The 27,346-nt window shown below is 40.9% G+C and overlaps 1 protein-coding gene across 2 annotated transcripts; it reads right to left on the bottom strand.

Annotated features, from left to right (window-relative positions):
* Positions 1 to 725: 725 nt before the first annotated feature.
* Positions 726 to 26,682, bottom strand: fam91a1 (family with sequence similarity 91 member A1). 2 transcript variants are annotated; one of them, XM_026156369.1, is made up of 24 exons: positions 26,203 to 26,682; positions 25,022 to 25,106; positions 24,043 to 24,194; positions 22,605 to 22,662; positions 20,377 to 20,444; positions 19,963 to 20,076; positions 19,310 to 19,400; positions 18,794 to 18,856; positions 17,380 to 17,486; positions 17,201 to 17,239; positions 14,950 to 15,062; positions 14,509 to 14,618; positions 13,937 to 14,046; positions 13,439 to 13,525; positions 13,113 to 13,242; positions 9,492 to 9,640; positions 8,703 to 8,837; positions 6,461 to 6,574; positions 6,169 to 6,241; positions 4,532 to 4,678; positions 3,928 to 4,029; positions 3,597 to 3,720; positions 3,417 to 3,486; positions 726 to 1,859 (listed from the first exon to the last, which is right to left on the bottom strand). In XM_026156369.1, the coding sequence occupies exons 1-24, from the start codon at positions 26,272 to 26,274 to the stop codon at positions 1,674 to 1,676; spliced, it is 2,499 nt and encodes an 832-aa protein (XP_026012154.1). In that variant the 5' UTR covers positions 26,275 to 26,682; the 3' UTR covers positions 726 to 1,673. The 2 variants fall into 2 exon arrangements, with proteins under 2 accessions (XP_026012154.1, XP_026012153.1); XM_026156368.1 differs by having other exon boundaries at positions 13,937 to 14,049; positions 26,203 to 26,681.
* Positions 26,683 to 27,346: the final 664 nt, after the last annotated feature.

Below are 27,346 nucleotides of genomic sequence, written 5' to 3'. Positions count from 1 at the left end.
AGAATGTAGATTCCTTTAAAAAAAAAAAAAATGGAGAGAGAGCTCAACAAACTGGGTTTCCATTTAAACGCAATAAAAAAAAAGTACTCTATATTCTCAGAGCAACACTGAAAAAATTCACGATAGGCTTCAGACACTTTTTGGGCCATCACATCTCTGAGATGCTGGGCAAAGCATTAGCATTTCCATCCCCTGGGTCTGCAACAGCCTTCACAACAAAGTTGCCTTCTCTCTAGACTACAAACCCCCTTATTTTTTTTCAAAACATGGTGTAAACAGAATCCCCTGGAGAGTGAGCAAGGCTGGCCAAGAGTGCACCGCACAAAAGCTGATCCACAGAGAGGCAGAGAGAGATAGCTGGCAAGCGACAGTGGCAACAGCCCTGGGTCAAACACGCAGAGCTAACTGTTCCCATTCTTTTCAGTTTGGTTCAGTTTGATTCATTTTGTCAAATTCTTGATAATGGCTGGCAGGTTTTTTGATCCGACGTTGGTAATTTTTATTAGTTAGACACACTACATCGAATGCATATTAACAATTTTAAAAAAAGAAAGAAACTTGTGAGATTTAAAAAAAAACAACCCCCCAAAAAAGGAAATAAAAAAAATCAGGAGATATGATCCCAGACCTGGTAGTTTTTGATTGGCTGAAAATAATAAGGCAACACCAAAATAAAAGAACAGAGAAAGGAGTAAAAAGAAAATAAATCATTATAAAGAAATAAGGTCTTTGGTGTTCTCTAATGGATTAAAAAAAAAAAAAAAACGCAGTTTCTCAGATGCCTCGTATGACACTTTCCTTTTGGTGAGCTCTAAAATCACGTGCACACTACAAATGAGCCAACATTTTTAAAAAAAAAAAAATAATTACATGATGTTACTTCATCCACAGGTTTGAAGAAATCCTGCACAGTGCAAATAATAAATGCCCCAAATATTGATTACAAGTAAAGAGGAAAGATTTTTTTGTGCAATAGTATCATGCATTAGATCACTTAACATGAGACAATACAGGGAGGCAGCGGGGTCTTATCAACCTGGTTAAAGTCCAAAGAATTGGTCCTAGAATATGCATATTGTCAAATGATTCCTGAAGAAGTCTGTTCAACACTTTAATGTTTATTTTATAGGTCTTTTTTTCTTTTTTTTTTTAGAACATCTATGCAATATTAACCATTTTACACTCTGCTCTCAAGGGTCACAAAACATCCATCGACTGAAGGGGTGGGGGTGGGGTGGAGTCAGTGGGAAAACAGCGCATTTGTTTCCAGTTAGATGGTCTTCCAGGTTAAATGATGTTTACCTGCATCGCTGTGATATAGTGTGATAATAGCACCACTCCAACAGATAACACTGCCTTGCTACGAATACGAGGAATCACAGAGGGGAGGGAAGGAGGACAGCAAAGAGGGTTGGTACTAGTGTCGATGATTCCTCATACAGTAGGTGAATGACAAAGTTCTGATGGGGCCAATTATCCTATGACTGGATACTGATGGACAAGAAGGCGGGGCTTACGAATAAGGGAGTTTCCTTGTGACTGGATTTAAAGATGCAGGGCTGGAACCACGAACAGGAATTTCCACAGTGAGACGTGACGCTGCGAAAAGACATTAGCCCCCTTTGTTGGGACGCTGCTTCCTCGTTCCTAAATCTGGAAGTTTTGCTGATGCTTTATGTCAGTTGGTCTTTCTGCAGGGCTGAGATGTCTAGAGGAGGAGGGGCGCGCCCGCTCCATTCCTTCAGCTGCCCGTCCTTGAAGAGGAGGTTGAGGGCGGGCAGGGGGACACCGGACTCTGGCGGGGGCTGGCTGAGAGGGTTGGACACGCCGCTGTCCAGGTCAGAGGGCTGGCTGCCATCCTGCCAACACGGGGTCAAAGGTGACAGATCAGAACACCAGGCAGCGATATGAAGGGCAGGGATATATTTTTATAGGAGGAAAAGCCAGCAGAAGGGTTCCTGTGTGATTCATGAAACAGCCCACCATTTCAACCAGTAAATACTGCTGCCACGTCCTTTCGCTTAATCATGTTACCTTCGTGCTGCAACACCCTGATTCAGCTCTGATTACTTCACTTATTTTTTCCTTTGTCTCCAATTTCTGTCTTTTCTTTCTTTCTTGCACTAAATGTTCACCCAGCTCCACTTCCTGTTTTGCATTGTAATGTTCATGTCTTTAATTGATCACTAAAATTAAATAAACACCAACTTAAAGTGGACCCATTATGCAGTTCCTTATTTTCTGTCACATATGTACTATTACGATGTTGGATGCTCCTATTACACTTGGCAAAAGCTTCAACTAATGAGGTCAGCGCATGTGTAAGTAATCGCAGAAGGCTGAAAGCCGAGCTTAGAGACTGCTTAAAACACTCTGATTGAGACCATTTTTTTCTACTTTTGTCTCTTTATGATTACAAAGAGAACAGATGCCATTAATATAGTCATCCAAGGGCAACCAATCAGAAGAAAGATGCCTTAATGAGACTAAGGGGCCATATCAAGGCCAAATAGAAATAAATAGAGATTGCTATTAAAATGTGAATGAAAATCAGCACAACAGGTCTGTTTGAAGGTTTTTCCCTAAACTAGCTGTGGGTCACAACAGTGTTCATGAAGAGTGTGAACGTGTGTTTAAAGTGGTGAATAAGAATCACTTTAAAGCACTGAGGTTAAAAGTAATAACAGTTGTTAATTATGCATAAAACTGAACCCTTCCTTAGTTGCACTGCAATCAGTCTGCATTCAGTTTCTTCTTCACTCCCTGTGCATTTGGATGCCATTTTTATATGTCATTAACTTTTATCTCCTCTTTTATCGTGTTTGTTTTGTCCTCCTCTCTAAGCTCTGTTCTTTCTCTTTTCTTTCCCCTCTGACCCTCCAACCAATCACAGAAGATGATTGCCACTCCCGGAGCTTGGTTATGCTGGAGGTCTCTTCCTGTTAAAGAGAGTACTTCCTTTCTACTGCTGCCAAGTGCTGCCCATCACCTGATTGTTTGGGGTTTAATGTTGTAGGGTCTTACCACACAATTTAAAGCAACTTGAGGAGGCTGTTCTGAATTGACGATATATAAATAAATTGAAAATGAACAATGCTTAAATAGTAACATTAATTATGCTAAAACAACATATTTATATTTTTACCACATTGTACTTTCCTGTTATTACTATGATATTTCTTTCTGTCTCATAAGGCCCACGTGGCTCGTGTCTTGACTGGACATTTGAATGGATTATCAGTCTGGGACGCTTTTTAGATACAAATTGTGGCGATCTGAATTAGTTTAAACAGTTTATCAAAATAAATGGATAAATTATTGTCAACCTGACATTTGCTCTTTTCACTGGCCAAGACTTTTACTTTTGAGCAGGATTTCTTAAGCGGACACCTGAAGAAACTGCAAAGTGATTTTACCTGGAATGACTGAACGAAGCTCAACACCTTGAGTGACAGTTTTCGGCTCGAGTGGAGTAGCTCTTGAAGGCTGAAACAACAACAAATCTTTAGTCAAGCATCAACACACGTCAAAGCTCCTGTCACAGTTTTTATGTAAAAGTTAAGCTTTAGAGGATGCTGCCTGATTTTGGTTTTTACCTCTCGTTGCTGCAGAGCTTGTGTGAAGCAATCTTTCGACACACTTTGCGGTTGAGCTCAGAGCTGAAGAGGGGCATGCCAAAGCACAGTTCAAGAGGGACCCACTCGTTTTCAGATGAAAGGGCTGAGGGGGGGGAAAGAGATTGGCAAGGGAAAGATGGACACAAATTACAACATAAGACACTGACAAGAGCATTTTGGTGTTGAATTTAGCATGGAGCCTCTGTCACACTTTAGCTTTAGCTCTTAGATTCTTCCCAAACACTTTCAACTAACAAACATCTGATTAAATACTACTGGAGATATCCTAATTAAATTAACACACACTTACTGTCTGTCTTTCCTTTGCCTTCACCGTTGTTCTCCTCTGTCACAAGCTCAAAGGACTCAGTGCTGCCATTAGTGTCCAAGCCTCCACCTAGATGGGTGTCTCCTGGAAGAGAAGTGACAAAATCTAAGTCACAGTTAAGGCTTTTGAGTGTTGTTTGTGGGTAAATGGTGAGAGCTAGAATAAAGCCTATAAGACCTTCAACTGAGAAGCTTTTTTAAAATAATTTCTTGCCATTTGCGGGATTTACATTGGAAATTCATCTGTTAAAAATCAGACCTGCAGTGTTGTATCTTTCACTTGGCGCGTTAAATGAGATTTGTGATCATTTACATCAAGATTCAATCAGCTGATCTGAAGGTAAAGGCTAAAAGTGTTCGATCCGTATGCATTAGCAAAGGCAATCACAATAAAAGAAACTATTCTGCAGACAAACGGCATAATTAAACTGGACTGTGAGCGATATTTATCCAATCTGCACCATTAGTGCTATTATGGCCATCGCAGGTAAATGCACCACTGCTAGTTCAACCCGGCATGCTTTCCATCCAGCACCCTCACATGCACAGCCGTAAAAAAAAAAAGTGCACGTGCGAGCTCTTGTTACCTCTGCACTCAGTGCTGTCGCTGGGCCTGCGGCGGTGCCTGTTGTTGGAGTTGAGCATGGTGATGTAGCCACACTGGTGCTCCAGATCCACATGCTCCTTCAGCTTCTGCAGTGCCTTGTGCACGCACATGTTGGAGTAGGAGAACTCTGCACAGGAGGCACACAACACACACAGTGGGATCATGTTAAACACCAAACGGGGCAAAGCTAACACTCAAAATGACACGATGCAAAGATATGGCCACAATTTATCTGCTGCATGAGGCTGTTATGGACTGTGTTTATTCATTTGGCCTGTTACATTTGTTCAGTAAGCACATTAGGAAGATGAGACTTAAATGGTACTTTTAAGCAAATGCACAAAGAGAGGGATTTTACAGGATTCAAAATCTAACAGTGTTTGATGAGTTAAAACCCTCAAAGCTGAAAACAGTGAATGTTTGAGTCAGCAGAGAAAAGATCACAGTTTGAAGGTATGCTTGTAATTTATGCACACCCTGCCAGTGAAAGTATACCAATGCTGATATATCATTAGTGTATAATACAGTATAACAGTATTATCAGTTAGCAATTTAAGGCTGTAAACCAAGGACACATTGCTACACTTTACCTAATCTCTCTGTAATGTTAGGAAGTACGAACATGCAAATAGAAAGACGTGAATCCGTTTTATTTTTATATAATAATTTAATGTTCATTGACAGCCCTTTTAAGCTACATTCAGAGTCACCTTTAAAGAGGACATCAGTAGTAGAGAGACCATCCTTTACATTTAAGAGTAGCCTTTCAGGGTTGTTCTGATATCTGATTCAGATTCCCTCTATGCATCTTACACCACAGGTTTTCTGGCTATGAGTCACCGAGTCCACCAAAAGCAAACTGAAGACTTTGTACATTTCCTCTTCCTTTGGAACACATGAACCCAAGGTCAGATTAGGAGCACGAAAAATGAGCAGATGGAAAAAGCCATATTTCACAACATCAATAAAAACTTAAAATGGCCTGATATCTGAGGTTTTTATTGTGTTAAAATCTATTTTTGAAATGTTTATATCTTATTGAAATATGCTGAATTGTAGGACGGGGTTCTATTCTGCACCATGAATAGCCATAGGAAATCAAATAAAGAGTCTGCGAGGCCTCCTAATCTCCAATCTGTGGGTTTGAGTTTTCCGTTTCTGGAGAGAACAGTAGCGTGTCAAGAATACTATTGTGAAGCAAATTCATGGTTTCATATTTTCTTATGAGAAAAACCCCTTTCTCCTGTTATTTCACTATCACCTCTCATTCTTTGACAGCCACAGCTTTCTCTGCATAGGTACACTTATGGTTCGCCGATGTTTAGCAGTGTTTTTAAAACAGTTTGATTTATTCAAAAACTTTAAATCTTTAAATCAAAAATAGAAAAGAAAATGCTTTGATTTCTGTAAAATAAGACAACACAGATTCAGCATGTGAGACAGTCGCGCCTCTGTGCAAAATCAGTCTCCAAAGGTCCATTTTGAGCCAAGAAAATGTCATTTTTTAACATTTTGTCTGACTCAGTAAAACAGGACTCTTCATTATGGTTAAATGCAGGTTGGCTATTTGAAAGCTGCTATATCAAAACAATAGTTTATGCACAGACAGGTTCTTACCTCCCTTCAGATCCTCCTCATCAAAAGGGAATGGGATGTGCACCGTTTCTCCATGCCCATGCATACCATGACCCTGTGGATTACATGCACATGTAGTTTAAATTACAATCAGTGCACATTTATACACAAACACAGCAAGAGTTGGTAGAAAACGTACAAAAATGTCATCAGACAGCATTAAATTAATATTACGTTAAATAATCTGGTATTAAAGGCAATATTTTATCCTCTCAACTTAAATGAGGTTTAAGACAATGACATAGAAAAATCAGCCTCATCTGAGTGAGTTTACCTGGATGAGAACAGCAGAGTGTGTAAGGGCATCGTTAAGCATTGTCAGCACGTTGGATGTAGGGACCACTCCAGGGTCGTGACCCCAGGAAGTTATCAATAACCTGTCATAGACCTGAAGAGAGAGAATAGGTTCAAGGGATTCAGAAATGAATAACTTCACTCATCATCAGATCTTTCCAAAGCAGCTTTCAACAAACTGGACAAAAAATAATAATATGAAGAAAAACACATTTTATTTAACATAAAGCTTTATAAATCATAATAAATTCTAATAAATGATAGTAGATGTGTAAAAGTGGAGATAGGTTTGCAATTTTACACTTCTTTTTGCCCCAAAATAGCTTTATTGTTTATGTAAATGTAAATACAGGTTTCTACATGTAGGACAGCATCTCAGTTGAACCATCTACCAGTTTTTGTTTAATTTAGAAGATCGAAAAACAAAAAAGAATAAGAGGAAACACGATTTTCTTCTAGTTCAACTGTCATGCCATCTTGTCAACCTCCCACTAGGTCAATATTAGCCGGTTAAATTAATCAAGGTTCCACCCTGCTGCTGATTTCACATGCCAAGGATTTTGTTTGGCTCTCTCAAACTGAGAGAGAGCTTTTAGATGAAATTAAGGTGTTATTCTCATGTCTCTGGTTAATTATTTTCAGTCCATAAGTGACTTATGGACAGGAAGTTACACATTTAAAATTGTTTAAATGTGTAACTTCCTGCACTGCCATGAGAAGGCAGAGCAAACAAACAACCAACTCAGTTCCTCCACCCTTCGCTCTTCAGTGACAATCTCAAGCTGGCCCAGTCTCTCCTTTGATCAACAGACTCACACACAGGGCTCAACACCAAACGGCACTTCAGACTTTGCAGTCTGTGTCACTTCATCAGCTTCTCTTTTCATTACGGAGGAATTTTGCCCGACTCTTCTTTACAACGTTGTTTCAGTTCATTGAGATTTATGGATATTTATTTATGCACAGCTCTTTTAAGGTCCTAAATTTCAATCAGCTTGAGGTCTGGACTTTGACTGGGTCATTGCAGCACATTGGTTATTTCCTTTTTCAGTCATTTTGTTGTAGATTTCCTGCTGCGCTTTGGAACATTGTCCTGTTACATGACCCAATTTCAGCCAAGCTTTAGCTGTCAGACAGATAGTCTCGCATCTGACTCTGGAATAGTTTGCTACAGAGGAGTTTAAATACTGTACTCTCCCCGAAGGGCTGTGGCACTGGAGGATTCAGGTTAACGCACTCCAGAATGCTTCAGACCAGCAAGCTGCCAAAACTTCAGCTTTTATGAATACACTCACACTTGCTGATGATCAGTTAATCAAGTGCATTTGATTAGAAGCACCTGGCTACAACTTACACTCTTATCACCTGTGAAAGCAGTAAGAGTGTACTCAGTTTTTAACAGGACTGTGAGATCGTTTTAAGGCAAAAATCCCTTAAAAAGTTTTCTTATTTACCCCCGCAAGCCTCTACTCCATATGTTATCCCAGCGTGAGATAACCTGGTTCTCCTATGGAAACTCTCTGTCCTTCCACAGTCAATTTGAAATTCCCAAAAAATCAAAAATTGCTTTCACATGATTCTTACTACATGTTAAGTGTTAGCCCTGCAACAGACTGTCAACCTGCTGGCTGGCTGGCTGGCTGGATGGATGAAGCTGCAGCATTTCTACTTTCTTACCTTTCCTAGTTAGCATTTGCCTTAAAACTAGGTCATTAGTGTTACAATGACCCATTAAAAATATTTTGCATGTTTTCTGAACCTATTGAAACACCAACAAAGTAAGAGACATGTAGATAAAAGGTGCAAAAATACATGCATGCAAGCTATGGTCTAATAGGTCCATTTGCATGACATTACACATCTTCCCCTGAGAATCTACTGTATCAAGTCATCATTAGGTCCTTGTCTCACAATCCCAGAGCTATTAAAACAAATCCCACAACCAGTAGGAAGCCTTTGAAGAGAAAAATGCAGGTTTACAGTGAGATATGACCAAGGTCCACGAGAGCCTTTGTTTAGAAAAGAGCTAGCCAGCGCTCTGATTACCCGTCCTTCCGACTCACTGAAGGTCAAAGATTTGAGAGGGTAGGTTTTAAAAGATGAGTGAAAATGTGACTCAGCCAACTGCTGGTCCAACACAGTACTGCTGTTTTTTAATCTGACTAGACCGTGTCGCTACGCCTCTGACTTACACAGCTGATTAATCATTAGTTTGGACAAACCTGGAAAATGTCCGGCAGCTTGCGGAGCCTGGAGCCTTTGGAGAGCAGCAAAGACGGCGGGCCTTGGCCAGTCACATGATACAGGTACAGCTTGAACCAGATGGAGCTCACCTCAGGGATGGCTGGGCCAATGTGCTACAAGGAGAAACAAAAACACACACGCACTCATACATAAGTTTACAGAAGCAGAACTAACGCATGCACACTGGGCAGTTTTCCCCATCTCATTCCTTGTATAAACTCACACTTCACATCAACCTAAAAAAATAACACAGGCGCATGACAATAATTGCGTCCGTGTTGTTCTTCTGTCTGAGGGGAAACTGAAGCTGCTATTAGAGACGTGAGAAGAAAACAAAGACAAGAATTTGGTAAATTCCACTTCACTGAGTCGCAGCAGTGTTAGAATAAGCAGCAGCATGAACGGCACAACAAGAGTTTAACTTCTTTCCCTCTGTCTCTCTGAGCTCAGCTAGAAAGCTGGAGTGTGGCCAGGCAGAGGAATTACTGGTGAGCCTCGCCTCCTTTCCTTCCCTTTTCTCTATGTGTAGCCTTGTTGTTGGGGCAACTGCAGGCTGAGCACTCGGAGCACACACACAATCACAAATCAATCCCGAGCGCATGAGTGTGTACACTACAAGAGAAGGCAAACACAACCAAACGGACAAACTCATTAACTGTCAGCTAGAACACAAACACACACACACATAAACGCACTCGACATGTACCCAAACATCCCAGCATGCCAAATAGCAGCCCTTCTGCTCTCCTTCCTTCCAGGCATCATACCTGAGGGGTGCAGCTGCTGATGGGTCTGATCTCGTTGCTGAGCGGTGCCATCGAGACCAGCAGCTTGTAGTTCTTGTTGAGGACGCGGCTGCAGGTGGCCTGGTCTAGACCCAGCAGGCTCTCACAGCGCAACATGTCCAAGGGGAAACCTAGTGAGAGGAAAAACATGAGAAAATCCTGACTTACTTCCTAAACAGGCTAATGCAAATGTTTATGCGCATTAAATTTGTAGTGTTGTCTCAGGATAGAGAGACTTAACGCCACAGCAAAAAATTTGCACTCCACCGGACTGTTATGATGAACTGGGAGCTTTGTTCCAACCATGCTCTGTCATCATGCACTGTGGGTAGTGACTAAAATAATGGGATTACAGATATAAATGAGCAAAATAAGAGTTGGCCTTGTAGGGTAGCTGGGCTCAGCTGTATAGATAGGGTGATGAGCTTGGAAAGCATGGAGCAGAGGCCATCTGATTAGGATGCCTCCTGACTGTTCTTCTTTGGAGATTTTCCAGGTGCATCCAGCTGGGCTGAGATCTGGAGTTTTTCAGAACTTCCTCGAGGGATTATATCTCTCATCTGGCCCAGGAATACCTTAGAAACCATAGGCTGAAGGATCTTTTTAGCTAATCTTCAGTGAAAAAACTGGTAATCATGTGTCCTAAAATGTTAACTATTCCTTTGAAAAAAAAAAAAAAGGGCTTGAATAGTTATTTCTAAGTGTGGATGCTTTAGGCAATAATGTGATGATTGAACAGAGCAAAGTTTTTTTTCTTGCTTAAGTTTTCAAAGGATATTTTTGGCATCCTTGGATTTAAAATCCTTGTATCTTGCAGTGGAACCTATTGAATCTAAGAGATGTCTATGATATTAAAGGGTGAAAGACAGGAGGGCTGGTTTAGCTGACTAGGTGAGCAGACGATCCATGTGCCATAAGACCAATGCACAAGCCCAGGTTTGCATCCGTCCAAACACCATTTACTGCCGTGCCTTCCCCCTGGTCTTTATCCAAGCTTTACTGCATTCTCTCTACTGTCTGATCAAAAAAAAAGGCTAGAAATCCCCCAAAATAGATTTTAAAAAGGGGTGAAAGATAAATAATTTCAAAGATACATAAAGTGACTTATATTTAATTGACAAAACGGGGATTAATAATCTACAAGATTTGCAAATGTTCGTTCTGACAGTATCAATTGTTTCTGAGTGTTTTGTTGTAAAAAGTGATTTACCGCCATAATAACTCATCATTAACTACACCTGTAACATGGAAAATGGCACGCACACTTCAACTTTCTATTCTCTTCATTCTAATACAGTTATGAATGGCTGGTCCAATAATTAAAAAAAAAAAAAAAATCTCCTCTGACTTTACCAAATGTGTTTTTTTTCTTTGCTTGACAAATTTCCTTCACTTCCCAAATTAACAATGATCATTAGACTCTTTGGGGGATTAGTTTAGCTTCAGCCAGCAGGCTCTTACTGCTCTCACTCCTCAGCTGAGCAGCAGCAGCATGAGGAGCACACAAAGATAAGACAATCAGAAAGGAGGCACACGGCCAAACCAAACAAACAGCATCTGGTGGCGCAATGGAAGCTACGCAGAAACTCAGAGGCTTGCTTTGTCGATGCTGGAGGACATACTCTCTTCTGCTCCCTCTAGAGACACAAGCTGAACAATAAAGGTTTACTCTGTGTACATAGTATGCCGTTGTCTTCAGTATTTTCTGTGAGCATATTTAAGAGACAGCAGTGAGGGCCAAAAGAGACAATAGTGAGAGATGCCAGCCAAAAGCAGCACAACCAGCACAACCAGCAAAAAAGTAATCATGTATTGATTTCCTGAGATCACAGAACAAGTTGCTGAATGGAAGACATTTACCATTTTCTATAACTGCAGTCAGAGCAGCTCAGAGTACTTTCTTAGGTAACAGAGTCAGGATAAAAACATGAACTCCTGATCAGCTGAAAACAGACCACCAGAACCACTGATGCACTTCAAGCTCAGTGCTTTTGTTTTTAGACCCTATTATGACAGCGTAACTTTAATATTTGATATTAAAAATAATCATTGTTTATTTTATAACCGACTTCGGTGCAGCTCAGCTCATTTTATCTGAAAAAAGCTGCTTAGCTCTTCTTCCTGTAAACCATCTTTGTGGCTGACACTTGTAAACAGAAGGTTTGAGAGGATTAGCCAATTACAGCCAGAGCTGTGAGACCTGATCCCTGAGATGACCACATTAGGGCCATCTCGCCCTTCTATCCCATTATTATGATTTAAGAGTAAAGAAAAAAACAAAAGCTGTGTGAAACCAAATATTTAAAGCAGGCTGAATCCTGAGATTCTGGCTCACAATGATAATGAGCATCCACCACTATAATTATAACAGTAATTATATGGATGTAACTGTAGCTGTAGATAAGGTCATCTAATAATCAGAGTTTTGGTGTTTCAGTTCATGCATGCCAAAAGCAAAGATACTGAACAGGTTTCTCTCCATGATACTGAAACAACAAAATCAATATATTACAGTAGGGCTGGGCCATATCATACCGCTCACGGTAATACCGGTGTAATGTTGGGCAATGAGGAGAGCGAAAGTGGATCGTTGAATGAAACGGATGGACCAGAACTGGTTTGTAAAAATGCTGCAACTTCAGTGGTGTGGAACTGGTTTGGCTTTCGTCCGTCAGATACACAACAAAGCACTATTTTTGGTAGAGCATGCTAGCGGGCCGTCGTTACTACCGTGTTTTTTGGAAAATACGGCACACTTAAAATCAATCCTTTGATTTTTCTGAAAATCGGCAGTGCCCCTTATAATCCCGTGTGCCTTATGTATGAATTGTGGTTGTGTTTACTGACCTCGAAACGACTTTATGTGGTACACGGCGCTCGAAAATCTGTCAAATGTATCAGTACGACTTTGCTAAGCTACGAAGCCGCACCGCTTGATGGATTGTTGGAGCTTTACAGCTATCGTAGGCAGGAGTCTCGCGGAGTGATACGTACTGTGCTTCAACATAATATTACCGTATTGTGTGTGTATAACCTCTTTTTAAGTTTTGTGGATATCATACATGGTTATGCTGAGGATATGTCGGCCAATTTCCACTGGAAATGCCTTTTGGTTAAACTGTCAGCGAGGAGTCAGTTAATTTTTTATATAACTTTAATGCACTTAAAAAACAGCGGCTTGTTTAAGTGAAAATACATTGATGGGGTTTTTTGCACTAATAAAGTTGAGGAGTTGTAAAGTAAAGCGTCAATTATATCGTCAGTTATATCGTTATCGCAAATTTTCAAATGTATATCGTGATAAATATTTTTGGTCATATCGCCCTGCTCTATATTATAGATAGTAACTCATTTAGCTCACAATCGACCACAGTTCATAGGTAATTGTCCTTAAAATAACAAAAGTGACCTTGCCTTTGAGCACACTTCTGGATGAAGACCCATTGGATGATCACTGTATACAATTTTTACTAAAATCTGACCAACACTGTAAGAAGGGTAGCCAGTCTTGTAAACTGGGGATGGACGGGTGACTGGTAACAGACCCCGTGCCCTCGTCAAAGTGCTCATTTGAAAATAAAGGCGGTGTAACTGCATAATTACCTATGTTTGGAATATCAGGTCCCTGGTCCTGAGTGAGTTCTTTGTTGTAGCGCAAGAAGAGAATGGTGTTTTTCAGGGTCAGAGCGTGGTCAAAGTAACGCTGAGCCTCGCCCTCTGCTGTGCTCTCCACCTGAGAGAAACAGAAACGAGTGGAGAAGTTCCAACTCAGAGTTTGTGTGACTGTATTCAGATGTCTGCATGTAGTGTTTGATGTCTGTACATACATGTGTATTTGTTGCACCTAGTTAGCATCCTCTCAATTTAAGCTAAGCTTTTGATGAGAGATTTTCTGGAAACAAGAAAGAAATTCTGATTTCTGGTCTCACCTTCTCCAGCTCAGCCAGGAAGCTGTCGAGAGTCTCATCCGACAGTTTGCCCACTTCAAACATGGTCACAGCATGACTCTTCAGGTTCTGATAGCATGACAACAGAAAACAATTAGATCAACAGTAAACATCCAATTTTTTACAAGATAAGTTTTGTTTTTTGTGTTTTTATATGATTAACAGCAGTGATAATGATACAAACATAGTTTGAGGTACCTAATTGCTCCAGATTTTGCTACTCAGAAATTTAGACACAGAGATTTTACTTTTCCAAAATAAAAAAAAAAGTACACTCATATTATAGTTCAGACTGAGGCAAACATCCCTCTGCACCATTCAGCGAGCAGCAGAACTCACATGCATGAGCAACACTGCATTGATGAATATTTTCCCTCTGAGAGATCACAGCACAGCCACTATCTTTATCTTATGCTTGTTACCCCACCCTACCCCACTTTCACTGACGCGAAGCCTTCACGTCCACACTCTTTCACTTACCGGCGATAAGTTGCCCATCATCAGGAAGGCTGTAAGGGTCGAGTCAAAAAGGAAGGCGATCCTCTTGGTGGGTGCAGCTGGGATGCTCAGGCTGCTAACGCTACCTGTGTCTGCTACAGAGACATAAAAATATGCTGTACCACTCATGCATACTGCAGCAAGTCTAACAGCACAGCTACATGCGAGTTATTCTTTTAAAACTAGTGTTTTTATGATTAACTGCATTTAGAAGACGAAAACTAAAGCCTCTCTCTATCAAACAGGCCTGATTTACATGGAGATGTGATTGATCAACAGTCACTTATATGACAATATCCACTAACGCAAATTTAACAGTGCCACCTTAACATGTAAAACAAAGTTAAACTCAGTTTAAATATGAGAATGTTTTAGAGAAACACCTATTAATGTGAGAATGAGTTTCAGAAACATGACTGAGCTTTCTTAGGGATTAATTAACACTGCTGCTTCAAACTCAAATCATAAAGTGCTCCATGTGCGCACATCAGCATTTGCATACATTGCAGAATATGCCTGTGTGTGTGTGTGTGCATGTGTGTGTGTATACAGACCTTGGTCTTCCAGGCTAGTGGTGTCTGTATCTGTGGCTGAGGAGCCTCCTTCCATTACAGGACTGCCCTGCTCCCAGGACAGCAGCATCTTCTGGGGGTCCATAGTGCTCCTACAACAGTACATAACAGTACACAGTACATAAAGGACACTGTCACCACATCACACACTGTCACCACATCACACACTGTCACCACACCCTAGTAGTTCATCATGTCCTAAAGCTGGGGAAATTAAAACTCATTAAACATTGATGGCATGGAATTTTTATAAGAATAACGTTGGTGTGTGGCGGTTTCTGGAGTCTCAAACGCTCGAAGCTTCCATTAAAATGTTGGTTTTTTGTGTGCTCAACTGTGTAAATGTAAAAATGTATTTCAACAAATTGCACTACACTGAGGTTTCAGATGGTGTTTCGCTGACTGACCGATGACAACACATACTTGAGCCTGTTAACAGATGGGGCGTTCTTCCAGGTGGGGTGGAGCTGGTCTGAGCTGAACACCTGACCTTTCTTCACGGCGAAGCCGAGGCGACAGTACATGGACACTGCGTTCTGATAAAACACAGGAGAAGCACACGCAAATGATGCTTGATCCCACAAATAACATATCTGAAACCATATGTACACTTATCAGCCACTTTATTAGGTACACCTGTTTAACTGCTCCCAGTCACATGGCAGACACGTAACGCATGTATGGAAAAACGTTTCCTGGTTTAATGAGCCTCGATTTCTGCTGTGACATTCAGATGGTAGGGTGAGAATTTGGTGTAAACAACATGAAAGCATGGATCCATCCTGCTTTGTAAGGGTTCAGGCTGGTGGCGATGATGTAATTGTGTAGGGGAGACTTTGTGGCTTACTTTGGATGCTTTAGACCCACTAAGCCTTATTTAAACACCACACATCTGATTATTGCTGCTAACCATGCAAAACCCTTTACTGCCATTAAGGCTGTTCTGAAAGCAAAAGAAGTCCAACCAAGTGCTGGGAAAGTGTATCTAAAGAAGTGGTTGTTGAGTGTGATAGTGATACAACAGAGAGATGCAATAATAAGGTAAGGAAAGAAGAAAAGTGGGTTACAGATTTTGCTCTAAAATGTCTTGAGACCGTCACCAGAAAATTTGGTATTTTTATCTCTCTCTTCTGGGAAACATTTCTTCCCGCATTGTGCGATGGTGCAATCTCTGATGACAACATCGCCCTTAGCTTTACCGCTGACATTTTTCTGACTAAATTTTCTTTTCTAGTACAGAAATCCACCCTGCAGTAGTAAGAGTAACTCAAAACTACGCTGTCTAGGTTCAGGCAGTTATATCCATACAAATTACAAACTTTTAAAGAGTTTATTAGCAAGATATTTTAATTCAGACCTCATTTAACATTTTAATCTAAATATCAACAGTAAATTAAAAATCCTGAAAAAAACAAATGTATTGTCAAAAAAAGTCAACCGTTTCAGTGCAAAGATGGACAAATGTCATACAAACGTGTAGCCCAAGAAAACCAACCCCCTCAGTTTGAATGGCTTTAAGAGGATTTGAAATTACATTGTCAAATTATACTGTAAACAGAGATACCTTGTGAGAGTCTCAAAGTGACTAAAAGCAATCTGAATAGTCTTTTGGATGATGCTCTTAGGGAGAAAAGAAAGCAATTACTGGCTGCTGACTCAACTGGTCTCAAAAACTGGAGAAAAAAGAAAGGTAGTACAGCTGTACTGTACAGCTGTCTGGCCTTTTCATTATTTCCTCCACTTCTACAGTCATCAACTCGCCATGCTGTTAAGTCTTTTACTCAGACATGAGCACAGTGAGCTTGATTGCTTTTCACACCTTTACACCCGAGAGGTGCAGGCTGAGGTCAACTAGTCATCCTCTTATCATATCAAAAGAGGCCCTGGGAGGAAGTTTCTTTCAAATGACTTAGGCCATGAAGTGGTTATTGCACAGGAGGAAAGTTCAAACTCAAGTCAGGATGGGAAAAGTTTCTGCACAATGGAGACCTCTCAGACATCTCAATCATCTCAGAAGCTACAGGCCTTCTGCTGGAGACTCGCTTTAAATCGCTGCCTTCAACCACTTCTCCTAAGTGCTGCTTTTCAGTTGCACCAATGAGATGGGACCAAGTGATGATGGAGTGCATCTGGAGCAGCAATTCAACAGGAATGATGCCGCTCAGCCCCTCTGGTGGAGTCATGGGTCATGATGGATCTAATCGTGGTACTCAAATACACGTCTGCGTGAGGGTGTATCCAAACCGAAACGGCCAAATTGTGCTGAAATGTCTCCTCACTTGGCTACATATTATCAAAAGCTTTTCCCCCCCTCAGAGTTAGTCTCTGAAATTCCAAGACAACAAAGATCCAATGTGATAGCTGCTTATCAGACAAAATGCCACAACGTCACATCCTTGAAAAGCAAATTCCTATTCCTATGCAGCAAAACATATTTTTCAAAACAAGCTGCTCCCTTTCTTTCATTTAATCTAAACGCTGCTCTGCCATGTGTCTTTGCAGACAAAGAGAAGCAAGAAGTACGTTTAACAAATCTCTTCTAAAGCAACAGTGGAAGCGCAGAAAATCACTTCTGTATTTTTCTGTGAAAATTTTGAAAGACATATTTCTCAGATCTACCATTTCCCTTCTGAAAAACTGCACTTCAGTTACAGTAGGATGAACAGATGCCTACCTTCACTAAGTCCAAGTCGATCTCCAACACATTTGCCAGCTGGGAAGCACAGAGGGAGGCAGGATCAGGAGACACAAAAAAAGTGTTTGGTTGAAATGTTGATCGATAAACAAACACACACACTCTCTTACTATGATTGCAGCAGCCAGAGGATAATGAAACACATTTCTAAAGCCTACCTCTGCTACGTTTGTTTGCTCATCGATGGACACAAAGATTTTGTACAGAAGTGTTTCAAAGTAATCACCCTGGACCCGGTTCATGACAAACCCTTCCAGTGGGGGCACTGAAAGACACAAACAGTAACCAACAACTGTTCAGCAACTCTTCAAACACAGAACTGTTTCCGTTCCCTTCTTTTTAAATACACTACAGTACTGTGCAAACATGTGGACTGACCTCTTCATTTCCCACATTGATCCCACACTGCTTCAACAATGTTGAGATCCGAGCTCTGGGGAGGCCAATCCATGCCTGATTGTGTTTCCCAATGTGTGTTTTTCTATGCAGCTATGAATTTACTTGACTGACAGTGTGTTTGGGGTCACTGTCATACTGAAAAATGAAGCTTTTGTCAACCAGATGTTTTCTAGATGGAATTGCGTGGGATCAAAATCTGATTTATAATTCCATCAATTTACCACGACAGAGCCTCCACCGTGTTTTAAGCCCTCGCTGATTTGAGCATCACAGACCTGTTGCCACTGATTTTCAGTCCAGTTCTTGTGTAATTTGGCAAACCTCAGCCTTTCCTCCTATTTGACAGCTATCCTTCCACTGAGACCATTTCTGATGAGGCTTCAGTGAGCAGTAGATTTATCAACTGAAATGCCAACTATCAGGTCCTGTGTCAGGTCTTTGCTGGATTTTTGCTATTTCTTAAAGACATGGCTTGAAGATATTGTTCGTCTCATGCTGGGATATGCCAGGTTTTCAGCTAATAGTTGTTTGGGAATCATCTTGTTGGTGCAAAAACACTATTATGTCTGTCAAACTGTGTCATGTTTGACATTTTTCATTTTTCGACTATAGAAATGGGAACAAAAGAAGTGTTTTTGAGACAGGCTGACAGTAGCAAAATAACAAAAGATACAATTTAAAATTAGCTCTTCGCTCAGCAGCCTGGTACGTGTAGACACATATTTCAGTAAGATGCTTTTTTTGTGCTTGAATGATTCACAGATCAGGTGTTAAGTGGCTTAACAAACAAATGCATTCTGCTGAAAATGGTCAGTTACAAGGACTGGAGTAAAAATAAGTGAAAAAGCTGCCAATGTCCAAAAGAAAAACTTTTGCCAGAGAGCCTCGAGAATTGTTTCTTAAAAATCACTTGAAAAATTATAAGAAAATCTGGTTTCTTTAAGAAAAACATAAAGAAACTCAGGTTAGCTTGAAACGTTTGCACATTACTGTGTCTGTAATACTCTTATAACACGTGATTTCAGATCAGTGCAAATTCATTCCCATAATACTTTTTTAGCTTTTAGCATTTCATTTATGTTCAATATTTCAACAGCAAACTTTCTTAGCCAAAAAAAATAGAATAGGGACGTTTAAACACACACACACACATACACACGCACACACACGTACCTGAGATGCAGCTGTCATCAGATATGGGAACATCTAAGTAGATGAATCCCCGGTTGTACAAGCCTACAGCAGAGAAAAAACAGTATAAAATACTCTCTTTGTATATTTGCTGTTGCTATTTCCATGTGGAAACTAATATTATGACAGAACCTGTGCAGTTACTGCTTCATCAGAGTAGAATAATAGTATGCTGGAAAAACCTCAACCCAATAAAAATCTCATCAGAATATCTACACATATTCAGATTGCAAAGCGTCTCAGTGCATTTTATTCTATTTGTTGCCACTCAGTTACCAGCACTCCTGTGTAGAGGTTCATCACACTCAAACTGATCTCTAATTAACATCTAAGTTGCAAGAACACAACCTTCATCCCTGTGTTTCACCTCCGAAAATCAGTCCAACACACTGAGGTAAGACTGAATCTGTTCTTACTATAAACAACTAACAAGATTTAAATATTTGCCACCTAATTTATGGTTGAGCACGAGCAAATAGAACTGAGTATTTTGCTCACTTAAGACCACGTTGTACTCCATGGATCCTGCCAGCTGAGGACCAGAATCTATCATCTTATCAATGGCTTTCTTCTCAGCGGGAGAACAGATCTGCAAGTTGATCCAGTAAACAGATGACATTAGCACACACCTGTACCACAGAAATATGCTTCAAAAAAAGGGTTTTAAAAAAAAAGGACCCGTGATAATCCAACTTTATATTATGTGTTGCTTTCTGTTTCTTTATTTTTCTTGTGGAAAAAAAGAATTGTTAGAGGAATTTGCTCATTTATGTTTTAGGTTGAAAACAAAAACATTACACCAGTAATTCTTCACCGTCTTCACTACACTCATTTCATGTTGTTCCTTCTTCTCTTCATGTGTATGTTATCCTTCCTATGGCACATAAACATCTAAACAGACAGAATTACGCTAAACTTCCAACATGAGGATCCAAGCTTTCTCATCCTCCCTACCTATGTTCACCCAGGTTTCTTTGGCCTGTCTGTACCTTAAACCACATCGCTGTATGTATTCTGTACGGCTGTAAAGAGCTTGAGACAAATATGTGATTTTTGACACTGAGCTTTCTATAAAAAAAAATGACAGGGTCTTATTGTACATTATTTAACTGAAACAAATCAAGAAGAAAAGAGTCAAATTTCTGTCGCACCCTTATGTCGTCCTCGGTGATGTAGCCTGTCTGTGCCACCCACCACGGCTCAACGGAGATCTCGACTGGTTTGGCCGGCAGTAGGTCCCGTGCTGTTTTCCTGCGGAAAAATTTCTAAAGGTGGAGACAAAGATTATTAAAGAGGGCTCAGCAATTAGCAGGTGAAGTGAGAAAAGTTAAAGATATTAATATTCTAACTACAAAGATGGACAAACTAATGGACAAGCAATCAAAGTAAATAAAGGAGAATTTACTTTAATTCAAGTTGCTAGTCCGTACTGACTTTACTAACCATCTATGGTACACTGTTGGGCCCCAGATTGCAAAGTATACCTGGCTTCGTTCAGCTTAAACAGACTAAAAAGAGCACAGGTGTAATAAAACAGATTAAAATACATATTAATGACATCTTACTTTGGAGGACCTGCACTGGTTCATCAGGTCGATGTACTGGTTTCTCCCAATGCCAAGTAGCCTTAGACCTGTGGGATGGTTGGAAACATGAGCCAGTCAACTTATCACAGGTGTATAAAATCAAGTCTGCCTTTACCAAAAATTATGAAGGAATGAGTTTCCCAAAAGAGTTCACTAAATTTAAATGTGGTACTTTTATTATTGGATTTGCAACAAGTCACTTTCTGAAATTTATTCCCCCCTAAATGTTCAACAGTCAGTTATAAGTGGTATTATTGCAACGTGGACGTTTTTAGGAACAAGAGTGCAGAGGCACATGGTGCATAAAAGTCACCAACGCTCTCCTGAATCAGTAACTGCAGTTTTAAACCTCCTCTGACATTAAAATCAGCACAATAACCGTGCACCAGGAGCTTCCTGGCATGGATCTCCATGGCTGAGCAGCTCCTGTCAGTGTAATGTGTAGGAGGCTCAGTACTTTTGTCCAGTCTAACCTGGCTGCAATGATCCTGCAATATTCAGTCTGGCTTCTTGTAATTACAGACGTAAGACCTAAGACGTTCGTCAAGAAGGAAAGTTTGAGAATCAGTTCCTTTTTAGTGTTTTTCCAACTTCTTTCAATAAAAGTTATTTCAGTAAAAAACCCTCATGAGGTTTGTTCAAAGTTTGTGCAAGTCCAAACAAATCCCAAACAAGTCCCACACACCTTCTCCAATACAATTGCCTGACACACACACACACAAACACACACACAGGCACACACACACACACAATCCATCCCCCAACCGGCAGACAGAGATAACAAGAGTAAGCGTGTGCATGCATATTTATTTCTAATCAAACGAACACATTTTTTCTGAATCTGAGGAAATTCTGGGCCATGTAGCAAAAAGTTTCATGTTACACTAAAATATTCAAATTTGTCTAAAACTCCCCCCTCGTCCCCTCCCCTGTGCTGCGCTGGGTTGCAGGGGGGCAGAGTAAAACGTGCTGGGACAGGTGCCAACGCAAACAGGAACGAGTAAGATCGCAGAATCCTACACTTGCACCCTGCTGCTACACTGAGACACAGACACAACACACAAACATCCACCCACGTAAAACTCTCTCTCACACACTCTCACTGCCTCTCCATCCTCCCACTTCTGCATGACACACTTCCAGACTTCCTCCAGAGAGATTAGTGGAGTGAGGCCCCTCCGAGTACGGCTACGATCGCCTGCTGGCGGCCTTCTGCTTCCACGGCATGAAGGTCCTGCACTGCCAGGACTCAGCCACTCACTAGTCAACACCAAAGCCCATTTCAGCTGACAACTAAAAATCAAAGATCACAACCAGTGCCCGTGACTTTTAACTAATTTTAATCAGGCTCCACAGTCATTTCCCAGAAACGCGGGTCCTCAGAAATGAGGCCATTTTTTAGGGGGAAAAGCAATTTTCATTATAATTAAATGGCATTTACACCAGCCAATTAAAACCCATGGCAATGCTCTGGTTTGGTTATGGAAACACAAAGCAATTATTTAGGTTTGTTATTGAATTTAATAAGCGGGTTACAAAAGCATTCCTGTAATAAAATAACAAAACCACAGCAGGGTTTGGGCTTTGAGAGAACTAACAGCAGTTTTACTAAGAAGCCTTAAACCTCCAATATTCAAGAACCAAAAAACACTAAAACCACTTAGAAAAATGACTCGAGAAAACTGTACAGAGACAAACAACATGTGCTACTCATGCCTAAAAGCCAGGGTGCCAATCTTCATCTTTATCATCAGCTTTTCAAAAGCCAGATTTTCTGAGAAACATTTTTGACACATTGCTTTAATTTATCTTTCAAATCTGATGTGTTACACAAGCTGTCTCCCCTAAATAGAGAAAAAGAAGTAGAAATTAAGTAAAATAAACTGCCAATTATTTCTCTTGATTAACTGCTTGGTGTGAAAAATGACAGAAAATAAAAATGTATTCAGTTTTTAATTAATAAAAATGGGGGGGGGATCAGGACATGCTGAAATGCCGAAACAAATGAATGTTTGCCAGAAGAAATTACTTAGGGCTCCTGACTCTTGTTCTCACACCTAATCTTCCTAAACTCTGGATCCTTTAACCATTCAATAACAAAGATAAACAATCAGCAAGAAAAAAAATTAAACAAGAACTGGGAAAGTTGGGGAGCCAGAGACAGTCAAGCCATTTTATAAGCGTAGAAGAGAAGAAAAATAACTCACAGTCAGCTGCAGTGAAGTTGGGCAAAGAGTCGTAACTCTTCTCACTGTTCATAATATCCTGGAGGTGGAAAGAAAAAAAGAGGAGAAAGGAGAAAAAAGAAGAATTAAACTAATTTTGTTCTCCCCTTTCTATGTCCCCTGTCTCTGATTAATAACAGGATTAGCAGATCTGAGCAGCCGTGCTAATTTCGACTCCAAGTTTTCATTAAGTGCTTAAGACGGATTATCAGAATATGACATAGCCTTTGGCAATTTAGTGGTCACAATTAAAGCTCAGTCAAGTTTGGTTTAGCGTGCAGCAGAAAGTGGGTGAAACCCCTCTCAGTGAGCTGAAAAATAAATGCTGTTCCTTTATGTGTATTTATAGGTTAGGTAAAAGAACATTAGCCACATCTGTCCTATGAAATGGGAAGTACACTAAATGTGGAACAATCGAATGTGACAGTTGGTATCTGCACACAGTTGTGGTAATGGAAATACATCTGAGAGCAGGCTGTATAAAGGAATTACACCAACTATGTAGTCAGCCACAAAATTGAAGTAATTCAATTACAAATGCATTATTTTCCATCTCCAGTCCCGTGAACACAAGAGCTCAGTCTTTGCAATCTAAATGAAAATGCCAAAAGTCAAGGAGAACCCTTCTCCCTGACAGACCGGTTCTCTCTGCTTTATCAGTGAGTTTGAGCTGTCGTGCAGGCAAAGCTCAGACTGACTGCAGAGCAAACAGCAAAGATTTTTCCCGGGTGTGTTTGCCCTGGGATCAATCCTGTGCATGGCCCTGAGCTGGTAGATGAGGCTTTACTAGACGCTGACTGACACCTAGTGCCTGACTGATGACAGATCTGGGGAACATAGGAAACATAGCATATTCCTCCCTAAAGCTACACAATGTCTTATGACGTCCTTAATCTTACCTTTTAGGTTAAAAATGAACCAACACACAATCATTCTAACCAATGACAATACACCCATTTATCCTTTATGCAGGGTGACCATAATAATCCAGCACATCTACTCAGGTGTACCAAACAATGCCGTATACTCGTACTATTCATGCAACAAAAGCACACTGAACTAAACAGCTGGGAGCTGTGAAAAGCTCAGATCCCTCTACTTGTATTGGTCTTTTGGAGTCCTTGTTTTGTCCCTGCAGTTCCTGCATTCATTCCCAGGGATGCCAAAAACTGAAGACATTGTTCATTTTAAATGAACAGAGACTGCATGTTTCCAGTCAATTAGAAAACCTTTGCCGTTGAACAATAAGTATGTCTGCTCTGTTCCTCTGGGTTTACCTGCCCCATCGTTCTAAAACCAACGGGAACTGACAGAACGACAGATGTTCAGGTATACGAGAGGCTGTTCACAGAGATTATGATAATGGGAGCAAAGTTAATGCTCTGGTATTGCACTCTTCAACGCAGCATGAGTTGCTTACCTCCATGATTCCTATGTAATACGAGAACGGGGTGACTCGTAGCCCTTTGACCATGATGTCAGACAGGTGGTAGGGGTACAGCATCAGGTGGTCCCGGCTGTACTTCAGAAGCTCCTCATAATATTTGCGCTCATCCTTCCTCACGTGGCGCACTGCTCAGAAAACAAACAGCAGTCAGAGTGTACATACAGAAACGATCTCTCTACATCAACATCACATCTAAAGTGATTCGATGTAATACATAATGCACTTTATTATACAGGTACATACACATGTTTAGCCACTGTATGATTATTAACAGTACAAGTATTTTCAGTTGTATATTACCTTTTCGGGTCAAATATGAAGGATAATCCTATGATCAACACCAAAAGCAGAACAAAACATGGACAGAGCTAATAAGACATCACCCACAGGTGAGTGGAGTCCCATTTTTAACCCGTGTGCTTCCTGTTTTTGCTGTAACTTTTTTGAAACCTGACATAATGAGTGAAAGTTAGTTCTAAATGGGAACCAGAGGACACAGCATTCTCACTCGCTAACTGACAAGCAGGATCCAATAGCCGTGTCCTGGTTTATCCTCCTAATTATCACCATAATTTACAAAATAAACTTTGTGTTTTGCTGAATTTGCTTTGAAAGCAGAGAGTGGGATTACAGTTCCATCAGAGAAGTGTTTACTGAGGTCACAGAGCCATGAACCTTAGTGCTGTTTTCCCATAGACTTTTATAAAATCAGAAGTCTTACTGCAATGATAAAATAGCACTGGGGTATGTTTCTCTGCAAGGTGATATGGTGAGAAAGTTTTTGCCCATCATCAAGCACTCTCTGGTGGGGTTATATTTATCCTGCTACAAACCACTGTCTGTCTATTAATCTAACACTCAAACATCATGTAGCTCACCCTGTATGTTTACCCCTGCTGTGTGTGTGTGTGTGTGTGTGGGGGGGGGGGGGGGGGGGGATAATATTGCTCACCTAGGTTATTGCGGAATCGCAGCTGGTTGCGGATGCTGTACAGGAGCACTTGCTTCTCATACTCGCGCTGAGAGTTCCCCAAACTCTGCAGAGAAAGGAAAATGCCCAGGTCAACCACATTAATGTGTCAGGGGATGAAACCAAACAGGGCCTCTTTTAAACCTCCTGTTCTCCAGCTGTCTGTGAAATATTTTTCCATACTGGAATATTTCCTGCTATTAGATGTGATGTCATATGTGTTGAGAAACGTGTGAAACCATATTAACTGCAAAGATGCAATGAGGGATTTGAATTTGACACAGGCTAAGAGGTAGGTAATAAAGCAAGAAGCATCGTCTTGTGCTTGATTTTGGTAGCACATACCTACAGCATACTTCTAGTTACTTACAAGGCCAATACACCAGTTGGTATTGGACCAATAATGACCTTAAGCAGATCAGATATCAGCAATGACCTGTCTGATCCTCAATGGACAGTTTATGTGTCATGATGTAATCCACAGGTTTTAGAGCCACAGTAGCCCCTGGATTCATGATAACTCACACAAAAAATGAGAAGAGATATTTTAAATTAAAGGAAAATTAACAATGGAATTGGGGCATAAGCTTAATATTGTGTCTAAAGCTGTTTTGAGCGAGAGAAAACTTGTTATATTGTGCACATCAGGCCAGATGTGTACACCAGGGGCCCCTGGAGTCTCACTGTTTCTGATGAGTAATCCAACTTTTCAGAGGGTGGATGAGGATGCAGCAGCTCAAACTGCTCATCCACCCACCTCCTCTTCACCGAGACATGTTGGCGTAGTGGCACAAGAAGAGAAGGGGGGATCGTGCATTTGACTAACTGTAACAGCACATTTCAATAGCATTAAATGCACCAGGCACAAATACGTAAAAGCCGTATCTGCAGGTGACATACACGCTCTAAAATCATGTGGTGCCCCCACCCCCACCCAATCAAACAAACTGTCATGTGATGCCAGTGTGGCTTCAGTAGCTGGAGTGTAATGATGGTCAGTTATGGCTCCGGCTGGATGGTGAAGCCCTGCAGAGGACGGGGAGCGAGCAGTGCGACACTGACAGCTGCCAGTATGACAGAGAGCAGCCCCGGTGACATTGACAGGTTCCCCTTGCGGTGTCCCCCCTCTCTCCGTGCCCACAGGAAACGTTAAAAGTCGGTACCTGTTTGACGTTAGCTGGGAGCTTGTTCCACGGGTAATTCTGCCTGATGTGAAATTCCACGTCCGTGTTCATCGCTAGCTAGCTAGCTGGCTACAAGTAGAATTCCTCGAGATGATCGGAAACGGGCTCTCGGGAAAGTCCACGGTGACCTCGCCCCCCCCGGACACCCAGCAACCGAGCGAAGGGACCCCCGGTTTGAGGAGAATTTTTTTCTCCAGCGGTTATTTTCCTTCACAATAAACCGTAACTTCCTTGTTGTATTTTCGAAAGAGCCGTTCGTCACGCTCGTGGCTACTTTCGTCACTTCCTGTTGAGGAGTGACCGTGGACCTGAATGGAGCAGGAGAGAGCGGAGTTTCAAATGAGAGATGATGTTAGCGCCGTCCAAATCAATGGTTTATCTTAAAGTGCGATTATTACTGCATTATTTTTAGTATTTTTAGCACATGTGGAGCATTTTCCACCCCCACGGCAGCCTGTTTTAATCCTAATGAAGACGTGAAGCCAGAAAGTCAGGGCCGGTCTGACTGACTGGATGGGCCACTTTGACTGGGGGGGGGGGGCATCCCAATGACATTTTGGGATGGGCCTCCATCTCCCAAAGCCTGTCCATATCACTGATGATGCAGAAAAGATATTCTTTTGTTTGAGGGAAAAGTCTAAGGAATAGTCTAAACCTGCAGGGCTCTGCATGTTTTTGGAATCCTGCTCAAACTGGAGTAAATATTATATATGTCTGTAGGCTATGAGCATATTTTTCACACTCATACTGTGAGTATTTGCATTTAGTGTGGGTCAAAATATTGATACAGCAGTATCTTATTATTGCTTCCACTTTATTAGCTGGGGGGTGGGGGGGGGGGGGGGTCAAAGGAGGTTATTATTTAACTGAGACATTACTGAAATATAAAATTTATGATAATACACACAAACTTAGATATTTTGATGTAGCATATAATGATACTATTGGTGTTGATAAATGGTCTGGTACATGTATGTTTATATTATTTCTAACCAATTTCAGTACTCATAACACTTTTTTCTACAAGTCTCCCCTGTGTATCTAACATTCAGATTCACAAACCGTCGGCAAAATGTTGTCATAGTATCATTGTCCCACTTATGAGCAACTCTAGCTTCACAGA

Source organism: Astatotilapia calliptera, chromosome 22 (assembly GCF_900246225.1).
Source record: "Astatotilapia calliptera chromosome 22, fAstCal1.2, whole genome shotgun sequence".
NCBI lineage: Eukaryota > Metazoa > Chordata > Actinopteri > Cichliformes > Cichlidae > Astatotilapia > Astatotilapia calliptera.
The sequence above is the reverse complement of the archived record's forward strand: the minus strand, read 5'-3'. Positions and strand labels throughout refer to the sequence as shown.

Excerpts from the sequence above, each read along its gene's own strand:
- fam91a1 (XM_026156368.1), bottom strand. The coding sequence starts at position 26,274 with ATGAACACGGACGTGGAATTTCACATCAGGCAGAATTACCCGTGGAAC. Across the intron at positions 22,663-24,042 it reads ATTACATAGGAATCATGGAG|GATATTATGAACAGTGAGAA; the intron begins GTAAGCAACTCA and ends TTCCACCTCCAG. Across the intron at positions 17,487-18,793 it reads TGATGACAGCTGCATCTCAG|TGCCCCCACTGGAAGGGTTT; the intron begins GTACGTGTGTGT and ends TGTGTCTTTCAG.